Here is a 16,161-nt window from a genome sequence, read left to right as displayed (position 1 = left end):
GAGCCAAACTGATCTTCTAGTAACATTAGCTAACCCAGCTGCTCTTGCTGTATACTTAATGCCTTCTGCTGATGCATCTGCCAGGTAGCTAGTGCCTTTGAAAAGTAATTCTAAGGCCTCCAGAAGTTCTTCCTTAGAAGCCCCTTCCTGAATTTTATTCTTAAATTGCTCCAACCACAACAGCATGGTTCTTGATACACAAGTAGAAGCTATAGTCGGCTTAAAAATAGCCGAAATAGCCTCCCATGTGCGTTTAGAAAAAGCATCCGTCTTCCACCTAACGGATCTTTTAACGAGCCCAAATCTTCAAAAGCCAATTCTCCCTCTTTTACCATCTGAGAAAAGGGCGTATCAAGTTTTGGACATTTACCCCATACATTAACCTCTTCTTCACTAAATGGAAATCTTCTCTTCATTCCTTTAGAAAAAACAAGTTTTTTATCAGGTTCGGTCCACTCCTTCAGGATAGACTGGCGAATAGACTTATGAACTGGAAAAACAATGCCTTTACTGTCTTGAGTGACGTCAGCGGCAGCCGCGCGCGCGGCTATTAAACTTCCCCAGAACAGACCCGATGGATCTTCTGTTCCACTGATGCTGTCTCCAGCTGCATGCAAGACAGCGTATCGCCACCTCCAACCAGGCCAGAGGGATCGAGGACGCCATCTCGCTTTCTCCCTCCTCCTAAGAGAGCAAATACGAGGCAAGGTAAGAAACCTTGATGCTGCCAGACTGACCAACTCAGTCTCGGCAGCCCCCTACAAGGAACCCCAGGCCCTACCTACCCCAGACCTGGTTCACCTGAGGGAAAGAAACATCCTTCTCGCGCAGGAAATATTTCAAACTGAGGCAAGATTCTCATGGCCTTTCTTTTATAGGGGAGGGATTGAAATATTTCCTGGAAGGGGCGTGGATATCTCGGAGTCTTGTCCCAGAGGATCACTGGATAAAAAAACTTAAATCTACTTACCTGGGGCTTCCTCCAGCCCCTGACAACCTTTTTGTCCCTTACCGCAGCTCCACTCCCAGCCAGTATCATGGGGTCCCCTCAGTTACAGATGCCGACCGGCATCTTCTGCGCCTGCACAAGCACACAGCCGTGCCACTCGCGACCGCGCTCACATAGCCTGGAGCATTCTGTGCAGGGGCAGAAATACGGAGCCTGCGCAAAACGCTCCCAGCCACAAGAGCGGGACTGCGAGCAGCTTGGCTGCACGCTTGCACAGGCACAGGAGATGCCTGTCTGGCGAGGTCAGCATCTGCAGCAGGGGGGACCCCGGTACACCAGCTGTGACAGAAGCTGCGGTGAGGGACAGTAAGGCTGCCAGGGGCTGGGGAAGCCTCAGGTAAGTAGATACTTTTTTTGTGTTTTCTTTCAGCTCGGACCTTTCCTTTAAGAAAAAAGCAAAACAAAAAAACAAAACAAAACAAAAAAACAGGTTGGGGCAATATTTCGTTGTTTTTTTAACTAAGGGCTAAAATGGACCGGTTCCATAAAATATAGTACCTTCTAATAAACAATTATTTTGGTATTATCGGAATACACCTCATGGCACTTGCCTCTTCACCCCTGAATAAATGCCTCCCTTTTTGCCCTTGACAGGAATAGTAAAAATTATACCAATACCAACAGCATTTCGGAAAACTCGTTTGTTGGGATGATGAATAGGTAGAAGCTCAATAAAGGGCACTAATAGTATCAGTGCTAAGATTTTGTCTTCGTTATTGGACATAGAATTACTGTATGAAGTGCGGTCCATTGGGCACATGTGGCGAGTTCTGCATTGTCCTAGCATTGAATGCTAGCCAACTACTTTGTTTACTGCAATAGTGAAGAATATTGCCTGTTTTGGAGACACACTGCCTAGTTACGTTGTTTGGAGGGGTTGGGTGGCCTCATTTATGGTTCGGGGTTTTTTTTGGTTTCACACTGCTTAAAGGGAACCTTAACTGCCGTGGGAAAATAAATTCACTTACCTGGGGGCTTTCCCAAGCCTCCTGCAGCCGTCCTGTGCCCGCGCCGGTCCTTCGGTGCCCTCCGGTCTCCCTCCGCCGCTAAGTTTCAATTTCGGACGACTGCCAGTCGTCCTCGGGCCTCTTCCGCATTCCTCGTCGTAAACTGCAGTAAAGCGCGTCCGCATGACGCCAAACGCGTCATCGCATGACGCCAAACGCGTCATGCGGACGCGCTTTACTGCAGTTTACGACGAGGAATGCGGAAGAGGCCCGAGGACGACTGGCAGTCGTCCGAAATCGAAAGTTAGCGGCGGAGGGAGACCGGAGGGCACCGAAGGACCGGCGCGGGCACAGGACGGCTGCAGGAGGCTTGGGAAAGCCCCCAGGTAAGTGAATTTATTTTCCCACGGCAGTTAAGGTTCCCTTTAACCACTTCCGGATGGCAGTGATTGAAATCTACACCTTGATTGGAGGCTGCTATTCCTGCCAGGGCGTAGATTTCACCTCACCGCATTCTCGCATCACTCTCTCCCCTTTGCAACTAGGGATGCTCTCACGAGTAATAACCAGTGTGTAAGCACTCTAATTCGTTATTTCAATGAGCATTAATTAGCTATTGGACGCATTCCAAGCCTCACTGCGGGCACTTCCTCCTTCAAGCCGGATGAGGCTTGCAACACGTAAAATAGGATGCGTGCAAGCTATCTGGAGCACAGGGAGGATGCTGAATTATGGGTAAATAACCCCTTATGTCCCCCCGCACACCGGAGCTAATTAATGATCATTTAAATCTTGAATTTGAGTGTTTGAACACTCGTTATTACTTGTGAGAGCATCCCTGCTTGCAACTCACTTGCCCTGCTGTCGGTATGTGGCAGCAGAGGTCCGTGAGCGGATCAGGAGCCAATTTCATTGGCTCATGACCCTGTCGTCATGGTGAACAAATCCCATCGGCTTACATTGATCACAAGGTCAGGAGCCAATATCATTGAAATTGGCACCTGACCAGCTCACAGAACTTTGCCATCATAGAGATGGCAGAGCGGGTTGGCTGAGGCAACGGTTGTGTGGTGTGTACAGTGGTTGCAGCAATTCAGTGTGGCAATTCATCGGTATGTGCTGTTTTTTGGCACCAGTGTCTCTGGTCCTTAAAGGGCCAGCGACTGCTCGTACGGAACCCTGAACTGAGAGGAATATGGAAGCTGCCAGGTTCATTATTTTTTTCGTTGAAATGTTTTGGGAGGGGGGTTCAATTAAAGAATTTAGCAGCTAAATAAAGTCTCTAAGTCACAGCATGTATATCAGCGTAAAATCAATAAAATAATGCAGATTTTGGACATACTATATGTTTAGCACATTTATATACACATTTTATACCAAAATTATACATCTGCATCTATGCAATAAAGGGGACAAATAGGAAGGGCACAAGGATTTGGCTTCTAAGTAGGGATAGTTGTGAGCTATTAAAGAAAAGTTTAATGACTCTCAGAGGAAATGGCAATCCCTGCAGAACTCACCAGCAAGGAGGCGAAGAACTCCCTCCTTTCCATCGTCACAAGCAGGTCGTCTCTAGCTCTAACCCTCTCGCTTAGCCATCATACAGTCCACACTTACACTCACATGTGTCTCCTACACCACCAACAACACAGGGTGACCTGCCAACCAGGGCCAACATCCATCACCCACGGCTAGCCGTGCAGACCGCAGCGCAGAGAGCTACGCGAATCCTAACCCAGGGTTATCTCATACGTGTCCCTTCCCTGTCAGTTCACAGCACACGCAGCTGCAAGAGGTACAACCAGCTGAGCAGTGAACGTGTCCGCGCTGTCAGAGCCATTTTACAGAAGCTACTTCCCTTCGCCGAATCCAGAGTCGGTCTCCGATTACATGGTTGGCCAGCTCCATAGTTCGGAATGCACTGCTTCAAGCTTGCTCGTTTATAATTTCAATACAAAACAGAATATAGAAGAATGCATACAGTCACAAAAATAGAAGTTCGGCGTAAGGGGGGCCGGGGAGTGGCTTATATCAAGGACACGCTGTAGTGTACAGTACTGGGAAGGAGATTCTGAATACAGTGTGGACCGCATGACAAAATCTGGACAGTCTTTCCTTTGGAATATACAAAGATCATATGCTGGAATTACCTGTTAGTTCGGTTCTGTATAATGCAAAGATGACAGTTACATTTCGGCTTATTGGACAGGGAGATAGGCAGATATCAGGCAACTGGTAATTTTGTATGAAGGGAATTCCCTTCTGGATGGACTGTTTCCCCTTTGAATAAGTTAGACATAAGTTTTTTACAAGTATGTTTTTTTTTGTTTGTTTGTTTACAATGCTGACCAATACCATACAACTGTTTTACCGCAGTTTTACTATCAAGGTTGATAATCATGCTGGTATTTAGAGAATTTATTTAGATGTAAAATTCTTTTGGAGGGACAGTCCCTCTTTGGGAGCCCTGTCCCTCTGTCCCTGTTTCCTCCTCATTCGTCACTCTTTCAGGACTTTTTCCCTCTTTCTATGTAAATATATATATTTCTGTATTAAAAAAATGTGTTTGACTCTAAACTTTATTCCTATCCTTTAAATTGATATATTACTAATTGTAAAATGTTGATATGAAGGAAAATGAACCAGAATAGAAAGGTTTGAATGATAAAACAACATAATTTTCTTATGAACTCTTTATGGTATGCGTGACTAGGGGTGTGACGGGGGCGTGATTAAGGGTGTGGCAGGGGCATGGCTTAAAGAGAGTCTGAAGCGAGAATAAATATCACTTCAGACCTCATAGTCAGCAGGGGCATGTGTGCCCCTGCTAAAACGGCGCTATCCTGCGGCTAAACGGGGGTCCCTTACCCCCCGAAATCCCCTCCGAGCAGCGCATCCCCTCTTCCGGATTGAGGCAGGGCTAACTGCCGCAGCCTTGCCTCTTGCGCGTCTGTCAGCGCTTATCTCCGCCTCTCCCCCGCCCCTCTCAGTCTTCGCTGAGAGGGGCGGGGAGAGGCGGCGATGCGCCGCTGAGAGGCAGGGCTGCAGCCGTTAGCCCTGCCTCAAGAGCAGCAAAATCTACGACCGGTCGTAGATTTTGCAGGGGGGGGGGGTCAGGGACCCTCGTTTAGCCGCGGGATAACGGCATTTTAGCTGGGGCACACATGCGCCTGCTGACTATGAGACAAGAAGCGAGATTTATTCTCGCTTCAGTGTCTCTTTAAGTGTCCCTCTTTCTCATCTCAAACAGTTGAGAGGTATGCTCATGTGTCCTGTGTCCCCCTAGTGTTCCTTTCTGTCCCCCATGTGTCCTCTTCTGTCTCCATGAGTCCCCGCGTGTCCCTCCTGTCCCCCATGTGTTCCCTTCTGTCCTCCATGTGTCCCCTTCCGTCCCCCGTGTGTTCTCTACCCTAACCCCCCCCCCAAATCACTGACCAATTTTATTACCTCCATGTAAGAGGTTCAACTGATTATCAATACTATGAGCAGATTGTATATGTAAACTCTCATACTACATGGAGGTGATAAAATTGGTCAGTGATTCAACAATCGAAATTGAAGGTGTGTGCCAGGCTTAACCTCTTGAGGACCACAGGCTTACACCCCCCTAGTGACCAGGCAAATTGAGAGGGTTTAGATTGTGAGGCAATCAGAGGGACAGCTTAGTGACAAATCGTAGCACTTCACAACTGTAAATTGCCATTTTTTGGGTTTATTTTAACAGCCTGCCAGCACCGATCGTGGCTTGCAAGCTGATCACGGAGCTCCACTCCGTGTCTCGGCAGGGAACGATCGCACATGAGCCCACCGCCTTCCCTGCTAATCCCCACCTCCAGAACCTGATGCCAATCAGCATTAGGCGGTCTTGGGGGAGCTACTTTGCAACCGGCCATCAGCATGAGGTGGTCGTAGAGCAGTTAAGGGTGCATACACACATGCAAATTGATTGGTCGGTCACTGACCAATTTTACAACCTTCATGCTGTATGAAGACCAACAGATTTTGAATCCTATGAACAGATTATGTAGGTAAGCACTCATACTACATTTAAGTGATAAAAATGGTAAATGATTGGCCAATAAAAATAGAAGGCGTGTACCAGGAGTAAGAAGCTTGGCTATGTAGAGGGAAGTCTTTAGATCCCACAAAGCCTTTTCAGTCCTCTCTCCATGGCCTCAGTCCACAGTTATCTCCCGTTGAAATTACGCAGTCTTGGGACTCCTCGGAGGGCTTTGGATGCACTTGTCAGGAAACAGGAAGTTTGTGGCTTTGTAACTTGCATCTGCCTTCCTCAGTGTATGTGGCAATGAGGGCCCGTTTTCACTTGGAATCACGAAAAGCTAGCGATTAGCACTAGCGTTTTGAGCTAGTGATTTTACCGCGATTAACGCAGTAAAATCACTGTACACTCTAGCGATTTTTGAGTGATCGCGAATCCGCAATTAGTGCTTTTTAGCATTCTAATGGCGATCACTCTCGAATTGCAGGAAAATGCTGCATGTAGCGCGTTTTGCAATTGCGTCAGTGAGATCACTACCATATAGTTAGTGTTGCACTAGCGCTTTAAAAAGCGCTAGCGATCACCGGCAATTAGCGGTAATTGTGCCAGTGAGAACAGGTCCTGACTGTTGGTTGCTTATGTACCTCACAGAAAAGCCAGTTTTAGGTTTACTGAACACTGCACCCATAATCCTGTCACTAAGGGCACATGACTAGAGATGGTGATAGTCGACCAATGGAAGCAGTGAAGTGAGGCAGAAAGGGGCGGGCATATCACTACCTATTCTGAAAGTAGTCCATGGGCAAGACTTCCTAACACTGCAGGGTGGCCCTTTGAGCGTGCCCTTAGTGGCTGCATCTCTTGAGCGCTTTCCAACAGGAGAAAAGCGCTATACAAATGTTAGGATTATTATTATAATTTGCAACTCAAACTTGAGATTCCCTCACTCAATGCAAGAAAAAAGGCAATTTCACAGATTTATTGTACTTAAAGGGACCCTGAGCAGGTTTTAAAATCACAATTTGAACTTACCTGGGGCTTCCTCCAGCCCACCATAGGCCGCAAGGTCCCGTAACGTCCTCCTGGCTCCTCTCCTGGTCCCACTGGTGGCTCCGTTAATTGGCGACTTCTGCCTGAAGTCACCAGTATGAGTCCCTGCCACGCACGCTACGCTAACTAAATAACTAATAAAACCGGCTAAAATAGTGGCAATAAGTGCCTCCTGTGCCCTATTTACTTGCTTCGGGCTGGTCTGCTATGGCTGTAATTATGCCTTTGTAGTTGCCTTTCAAACAATAGATAATCAAGCACCTCATGAATGTTCAGCTCTTTTATCTTCCCTCACAATGGAAAAAAATGCTCTGTTCTGTGTATTACTTTTTTTCCAGCCAATTCTGAAGGTCGATGTTTCTCGCAGCCTGACCTTGAGAGCGGCTCCAATTTATCAGGTAGAAGATGCATCTCGCTGACGTCTGTCAGAGCCTTGAAAATAAATAAAATAATAAGGCGGCCAACGTTCTGCTCGCTCCTGAACAAAAGGGCGCCTGTCTGCGCGGCAGTGCTTGACGCGCGCGTAGCTCACCCCGGGGGAAATATAGTTGTTCCAGGACTGACCCGGGCTCTGCTCTGAGGGGAGCAGTTATTGTTACGGCTATCATTTTATGTGAGCTGCTTCCCACCGAGGCAACAGATGTGCAGGTGATGAAATAAATGTAGTTGTGGTCTCTTTAGAAAGGAAACATCACATTGAACTAAGGGGTCTATTTATAAAAGGGCAAATGTTGGATTTGGCTACTATCCATTCTAGATTCATCGAGCGTGCCCTGTCAGACAATTACTGCTATTTATAAAAAGCAAATTCGCCACAAATGCATTGCCTCTTCTGAAAATATTCGCTAAAGATCCATATTTGTAGTTCTACTTACTTATGTAAAAGAGGAACTGTAGTCAAAATAACATAATGAATAAAATTTAATATTTTTCTACAATGGTCATTAAGAGCTGGTCCACACTAGACACAGTTGCAGGACGGACACTGCAGTAAGGATCAGGGGAAGTACCCACCGTACTGCAAACTGATGAAAGTGCATCAGTTTCCGTTCAGGTTTTTCCCTGACAGAAAACGTCTCCATCATTAGGAAGGAGTGGGAGGATTTTTTTGGGCCAATCATAAAGCTCAGGCTATCCGTTTTAACATCAGTTTTTTGCCTGTGGAGCTGGAGATGCGTTTTCTCATTGCTTTCACTACCCCTGCGTGTATCCGTGGTCCTGATCCGTTGCGTGAAAATGCAGCAGATCCGGACCTTCCGTTCAGGTTTTGAAAACGGATCCCCGCAAACGCAGACGGATCCGTTTTTTAATTGGGTGAGGCTGGCTGCTATTTTGAACATTAGTATCCGGGACTCCGTTTTTCATCAGGTTTGAAAAACGCAGCCACGGATACGTTTCCGGACCTAGTGTGGACCAGCTCTTAGAGTGGGATGCGAAAGTTTGGGCAATATTGTTACTCATCATGATTTTACTGTATAAATCATTGGTTGTTACGATATATATAATATAGGAGACACACACCGTGATATTTGAGAAGTGAAATGAAGTTTATTGGATTTACAGAAAGTGTGCAATAATTGTTTAAATAAAATTAAGCAGGTTGTATCAAACGCAGATAGAATAGAGGCGCCAAAAAGAGTAAAAACACTATTATTTAAAAACAGTAAAAAGAGGGAAGGTAAGGTGGACTTACCTCCCTCTAGCAGTGGAAAACAAAACTCTGAGGTAGAGTAGAATGCATTTATTAAACAGTGTAACTCCTAAAGATGCAACGCGTTTCGCGGGCCACAGCACCGCTTCCTCAGGCTATACAGGAGTTCAAAAAAGCTGCAAATGGGACATATACATAAATCAACAAAAAAGCATCAAACACTGACAGAGGCATACAGCTGTAACATTGGAACATAAATTTCATTATAACCAGCATCTGCTGGTCTGTGAAGGTCAGATAAGTCTATCTTATCTAAGCAAAAAACACACAAAAAACAAAAAAAAAAAAAAAAAAAAAAAAAAAAACACGCAAAAAAAACGCAAAAAAAAAACGCAAAAAAAAACGCAAAAAAAAAAAAAAAAGGTTGTGTGACAGTGGGGAGAGTGCATGCTCTCTAAACTGTTTTTACACTTGCATAGTCTTGGCGGTTATATCATTGTGACTGTTTCAGTCCGAATATACATGTGTAAAGATTCTTGCATTAACTAGAATAAAGTAACCCTCTCAGCCCGATTAGCTGCATTGAAAGCAGGCTCAGGCAGAGTAGGATCACCTACTGATCCTACTCTGCCTGAGCCTGCTTTCAATGCAGCTAATCGGGCTGAGAGGGTTACTTTATTCTAGTTAATGCCAAGACTATGCAAGTGTAAAAACAGTTTAGAGAGCATGCACTCTCTCCACTGTCACACAACCTTTTTTTTTTGCGTTTTTTTTTTGCGTTTTTTTTTTTTTTTTTTGCGTGTTTTTTGCTTAGATAAGATAGACTTATCTGACCTTCACAGACCAGCAGATGCTGGTTATAATGAAATTTATGTTCCAATGTTACAGCTGTATGCCTCTGTCAGTGTTTGATGCTTTTTTGTTGATTTATGTATATGTCCCATTTACAGCTTTTTTGAACTCCTGTATAGCCTGAGGAAGCGGTGCTGTGGCCCGCGAAACGCGTTGCATCTTTAGGAGTTACACTGTTTAATAAATGCATTCTACTCTACCTCAGAGTTTTGTTTTCCACTGCTAGAGGGAGGTAAGTCCACCTTACCTTCCCTCTTTTTACTGTTTTTAAATAATAGTGTTTTTACTCTTTTTGGCGCCTCTGTTCTATCTGCGTTTGATACATATTACTTATCCACCCTTGGTGGAGGGGTACGCCCCCTTTTTTCTCCTGTCTACAGAGAGCGACTTTTATACCCGAGTGGGGTCGGGTACCAATTCTCCCCACCTGCCTTTCAAGTGGTTGCCTGCTGGTGACCCTTTTTTGTGAGTATATTTCTGCACGAACTATCTAGACAGATTTTCTCTGTTAAAACTATATTGCACTATTGGGCTCTCGGTGCCCTGTTTTTTCTTTTGTTTTAAAATTAAGCAGGTGTATACATTTTATTGATTCCAAAACCTTTAGAACAAATTATTGGAACTCAAAGTGGCTTGGTAAGCTCAGTGACCCCTAACCTACATACACAGGCGAATCCAATTATAAGAAAGGGTATTTAAGGGGGTCAATTGTAAGTTTCCCTCCACTTTTAAATTTCTCTGAAGAGTAGCAAAATTGAGGTCTCAAAACAACTCTCAAATGTCCAGAAGACAAAGATTGTTCACCATCATGGTTTAGGGGAAGGATACAGAAAGCTGTCTCAGAGATTTCAGCTGTCTGTTTCCACAGTTAGGAACATATTGAGTAAATGGAAGACCACAGGCTCAGTTCAAGTTAAGGCTCAAAGTGGCAGACCAAGAAAAATCTTGGATAAACAGAAGCGACGAATGGTGAGAACAGTCAGAGTCAACCCACAGACCAGCACCAAAGATCTACAACATCATCTTGCTGCAGATGGAGTTACTGTGCATCGTTCAACCATTTGGCGCACTTTACACAAGGAGATGCGTATGAAGAGGAAACCTTTTTCGCTGCCCATAGCACAAACAGAGCCGCTCGAGGTATGCTAAAGCACATTTGGACAAGCCAGCTTTATTTTGGAATAAGATGCTGTGGAGTGATGAAACTAAAATTTAGTTATTTGGGCATAACAAGGGGAGTTATGCATGGAGGAAAAAGAACACAGCATTTCAAGAAAAACACCTGCTACCTACAGTAAAATGTGGTGGTTTTTCCATTATGCTGTGGGGCTGTGTGGCCAGTGCATGGACTGGGAATCTTGTCAAAGTTGAGGGATGCATGGATTCCACTCAGTATCAGCAGATTCTGGAGACCAATGTCCAGGAATACGTGACAAAGCTGAAGCTGCGCCAGGGCTGGATCTTTCAACAAGACAACGACCCTAAACACTGCTCAAAATCCTCTAAGGCATTTATGCAGAGGAACAAGTACAACGTTCTGGAATGGCCATCTCAGTTCCCAGACCTGAATATAATTGAAAATCTGTGCTGTGAGTTAAAGAGAGCTGTCCATGCTCGGAAGCCATCAAACCTGAATTAACTAGAGATGTTTTGTTAAGAGGAATGGTCCAAAATACCTTCAACCAGATTCTAGACTCTACAGGAAGCATTTAGAGGCTGTAATTTCTACAAAAGGAGGATCTACTAAATATTGATTTCATTTCTTTTTTGTGGTGCCCAAATTTATGTACCTGCTTAATTTTGTTTAAACAATTATTGCGCACTTTCTGTAAATCGAATAAACTTCATTTCACTTCTCAAATATCAATGTGTGTGTCTTCTATATGATGTAGTTAACTGACATTTTTTATTGTAACAACCAACGATTTATACAGGAAAAATCATGACGATTAACAACGTTGCCCAAACTTTCGCATCCCACTGTATAAAAGTTTAGTCAGTGTTTGCGCATTTGCCCTTTAACTACTAGCCAACCGTGTCACGCCGATGGGCATGGCCGCAGCAGCAGCCCCAGGACCACCTAACGCAGATCGGTGTAAAGGCCTGGGGCTCTGTTTTGCGGGAGATTGCGCGCAGGGTGCGCGCATCTCCTGCTTGGTGGATGAGCGGAGCTCCGTCTTCAGTCTCCGAGCGGCGATAGGAGACTATTAGATGGCGTAACCGCTGTCTAATTACACGTACAGCGCTGCGATCATGCTGATCATGGGGATTGCCTGGCGGGTGGAGGGAGGGGGGGTTACAGTATAAAAAAAAACACTTATTTTTAAAAAAAAATACACAAACAAACCATTACATTACCGCCTTTATCAGATGGTTTGATAAGCCAATGTTCTTCCACTGCCGAAACTTCATCTTCTAAGAGATTGGCAGAGTCAATGCGCGTCCGCAGCTGCATTATTTCCCTTTCTACCGAGGTGACAAATGTCTTTAAATTCGAATTCAAAGAAAGAGGGGGATATGTTTGAGATTTTCCATGGAATTGGTCATTCTGGACCTGCAGGGCGTGGTACGGGTGAACCGCCCCCAAGGGGGCCCCCGCCGCCGCACATTAGCCAAATGAATTGCCCAAGTCGTCCATCTCTGGCACTCCAGCAAATGAATCATCGTACAGATCACATAAATCTTGCAATGTCCGATAATCCGTCTTGGACACATTGGTCTGGGTCGGCAGCCTGCCGCGAAGAAGCCCACCATCTGTTCGTGTTCACAGTGACTGTAATACGACCTTCCTTCCAAAAAGGTGCACATCCTTAATCACCTCAAATTTGTCCATAACAGAAGTGGGACAAAACCCCAGACCCCTGCTAAGGACCTTTATCACAACATCGGGGATATCCTCCCTGTTAGATAAATAACCTGTACATCGGAAGGATGGGCATCACCGCAAGAGGCAGCTGCTCCCGGCCCAGAAGAAACGACTCTAAAAAAGTGCCAGAGGAGGACGACGGTGCAGAGGTGCAGGCCCCTGACCCGCTGTCCACCCGCCCTTCGGGCAGATCCTCTGTCCGGATCTCGTCCTGACATTGTACAGATTGGGCCGCTTTTTTTCTATGAGTACGTTTGAGACCTCTATGAGCCTTGACCAGTGCAGCAGGATCTGTTTTTGAATGTGTGTTATATGTCTTAGATTCACTCTGAGACGATGCAGAGCTCAGAGCTACTGAACTTGTACTGATACTAGCTGTTGAACCCTCTGACTCCTCTCCTGCACTGGACGAGGCCGGTTGGTTAGGCTTTCTTGGTTGGCAAGATTTTTTCCCTCCAAATTGGCATTGTTTAAATCCCCATATGCAAAACCCAACTTGTAAGCAAGTCTACAGTGCCTTGCAAAAGTATTCGGCCCCCTTGAAGTTTTTCACATTTTGGGCTCAATTCACAAAGCGGTGCTAACCCAGTAAAAGACTTTAGGCGTGATAACCATTGCACCACGCTGGTGAAATGCCAGTTTAGGCGTGATAAGTTTAGGTGTGATAAGTTTAGATCGTGCGCAAAGTCCCGTGTGCAAAGCAGTGCCATTAAACTCTATGCGAAGTGCACCAGACTTTGCTAGCGCAAAACTTTTGATCAGCTGTGCACTGCGGTGCTAACCCAGTTGGTGCTCAAACTTATCACGCCTAAACTTATCACGCTTAAACTTATCATGCCTAAACTAATCGGGCTTGAGTCACAAAGCGGTGCAAACTGTTTAGCACGGGTGTGCTAAACAGTTAGCACGTGAAGAGCCGTTCGCGGACTTTTGCGCGCGCAAAGTGCTGCGATTCGCGCGATCGTGGAAAATTCCGCGATCACGTGAATCGCAGCACTTTGTGCGCGCAAAAGTCCGCGAACGCACTTCACGTGCTAACTGTTTAGCACACCCGTGCTAAACAGTTTGCACCGCTTTGTGAATCATGCCCATCATGCCTAAACTGAGTTTAGGCGTGATAAGGGGCTTTTCACCGGGGTTCTAACTGTTAGCACCGCTTTGTGAATCAAGCCTTATGTCACATTACTGCCACAAACATGAATCAATTTTATTGGAATTCGACGTGAAAGACCAATACAAAGTGGTGTACACTTGAGAAGTGGAACGAAAATCATTCATGATTCCAAACCTTTTGCTGCAATTACAGCTGCCAGTCTTTTAGGGTATGTCTCTACCAGCTTTGTACATCTAGAGACTGAAATCCTTGCCCATTCTTCTTTGCAAAACAGCTCCAGCTCAGTCAGATTAAATAGACAGCGTTTGTGAACAGCAGTTTTCATATCTTGCCACAGATTCTCCATTGGATTTAGATCTGGACTTTGACTGGGCCATTCTAACACATGGATATGTTTTGTTTTAAACCATTCCATTGTTGTTTGGAATCATGTATGATTTTCGTTCCACTTCTCACGTGTACAACACTTTGTATTGGTCTTTCACGTGGAATTCCAATAAAATTGATTCATATTTGTGGCAGTAATACGACAAAATGTGGAAAACTTTTGCAAGCCACTGTATCTCTTACAATCTTTTGATCCCTTATTATGATCAATTCCAGATTGAATTTCTTAATATGAGCTGAAGCCTAAGAAATACTAAACTGCAAAAAAACTGTAGTGGAAGGAGTTAAGATGTGCAAAACTTGTCAGCACTAGCCCTGCTGTCTGTTTTATTTTAGTATTTAGTAATTATTATTATTTATATAGCACCAACATCTTCCACAGTGCTGTACAGAGTGTATAGTCTTTTAACTGTACCTCAAGCCCTACCATTTAAAAGAACATAATTAAGATATGGCCCATAAAAGTATAGGTGAGCATGCCCACTGCAGTCATGGCTCGGTGTTGTTGGACCATTCCGCGGTGGAGTGTCAGAATAAACTTTTATTGAAGTCTTGTATAATAATACCTTTTATGCCTGTGCTGACTATCTGCAAGGCCACTTTATTTGTAAAGTTTAGTTCCACTTGAAAAAAAAAACTGGCCTTGCCTCAACAGCATTACTTTAATTCTATTATCCGATATGTCCCATCCTGTTGGAAGCATCAGTAATACCTGCCTGCAGTGCAAATAGGCTGAATGACAGCTGACACTTTGGAAGCTAATATTGCTTTTACAAGAGTGACTTCTGTCTATAAAAGTCACAAGTTAATTGTTTTTATGTTTCATATTGTGCTATGTGACCTTCATATTAGCGGAAATGTCTTTATATTACAGATGATTTCTGGCTTTATAGCCATTTGTGAAATATTCTTAAAGCCAAATTCTAGAATAAAAAAAATACAGTTTCCAATAATGATATATGGGCTAGTGACGAGAACAAATTTCACATAAACCTAATTTTGCATAACAGTTGGCAATTAATTCATTCCGTTTGTAGCCATAATCAGGAACCGTAATTTCGCAATTACGCATAATCTTGCACAATCTAATACCCATTTTAGAAGTGGATTTAGACTGCTTTCACAGTGGGACGTTAAAGTCCCACGTTACAGCAGCCTGTAACGCAGCCCAACTGACAGCAATGATAAATGAATGGGCTGTTCATAGTGCCCACGTTGCGTTGGAGTATAACGCAGCACGGTAAATGAAAGTGCAGCGTGCTGTGCGTTATACTCGTATGTGGCTGCGTTCGAATGTTTGCACATGCTCAGTACTGTATTTTTTTTTTATTGACGCATGCGCCGTTTTCGTTCGATAGTATGCGTCAAAAAGTATGCATCACGTACGCATCAAGAGACGCATAACGCGGCTCTATATAACGTCCAACTTCAAAGCTAACATGCGTTGCGTTAGGGGCACGTTATGCGACCTTAACGTCGCATCTAACGCAACGTCTTGGTGTGAAAGAGCCCTAAAAAAAGAGAAAAATGAATTACTTATCTAAGAGGGGAAAGACTCTGGGTCCTACAGAGCCTTCCAGTTCCCCTCACAGTCTCCTTGTTCCAGCGCTGGATCTCACGTTCAAATCCTTCACCGCGGGAGGCTTCAGAAGTTGTGCTCGCGCATGCACAGTGTGGAGTCACCCATGCTCGGAAGCACTTGGGCTTCTGAAGACTTCCAAATCCTGCTTTAGCGGCAGAGAGCAGTATTCGACTGATTGGTTGGATACTGATACCAGGGGAGCCAGCGCTGGAACGTGGGGATCTGAGAGGAACGGGAAGGCTTTATATGACCCAGGGCCTTCTCCCTCCTCAGGTAAGTATCTGATTTTTTAACAAAAATCCATGACATTTACTTTAATGGGAACAAGTCAAAAAGACCTTGTAGTTTTTGAGAAAATGGTTTTTAAAAATTCAAAGGTAAAATGGTTTTTAAATTTGGTAAAATGACATTTTGCACATTCTGAAATGGATTATGTGAAGTTAATTGTATTTCCAATCGTTATTAGTTGTGGATGGGGGCCAAGGGACAGAAAATGAGTACAAATCTATTTAAGGGCAGGCAACAATAAAATCCACAGAAGTTTCTAGCCTTTTTACACTATCCAAGAAGTAAAATTAAAAAAATCCTGGAGTTGGGCGCCATCTCATCTCTGCTGAAAGCTATGGAGGGAAAGCAATTGTTATTTAAAGCAGAATATAACCCTGCATTTCAACTTTGCTCTAAAACATTATTTACAGTATAT

General features: G+C 44.5%; 1 protein-coding gene across 2 annotated transcripts in view; it reads right to left on the bottom strand.

Annotated features, from left to right (window-relative positions):
- SLC25A26 (solute carrier family 25 member 26) overlaps nt 1-3,609 on the bottom strand; it is a 293,689-nt gene extending 290,080 nt beyond the window's left edge. For both annotated transcript variants that reach the window (XR_011024033.1, XM_068253825.1), the window contains exon 1: nt 3,477-3,609. Coding sequence is in view for 1 of the 2 variants with exons in the window: in XM_068253825.1 (XP_068109926.1) it covers nt 3,477-3,509 (33 nt within the window). In the remaining variant the exon portion in view is untranslated. The remainder of the gene's footprint in view (nt 1-3,476) is intronic.
- Between the last annotated feature and the right edge of the window lie 12,552 nt (nt 3,610-16,161).

This window comes from Hyperolius riggenbachi, chromosome 9 (assembly GCF_040937935.1).
Source record: "Hyperolius riggenbachi isolate aHypRig1 chromosome 9, aHypRig1.pri, whole genome shotgun sequence".
In the NCBI taxonomy this organism is placed as follows: Eukaryota; Metazoa; Chordata; class Amphibia; order Anura; family Hyperoliidae; genus Hyperolius; species Hyperolius riggenbachi.
This window is presented reverse-complemented; position numbering and strand designations above follow the sequence as displayed.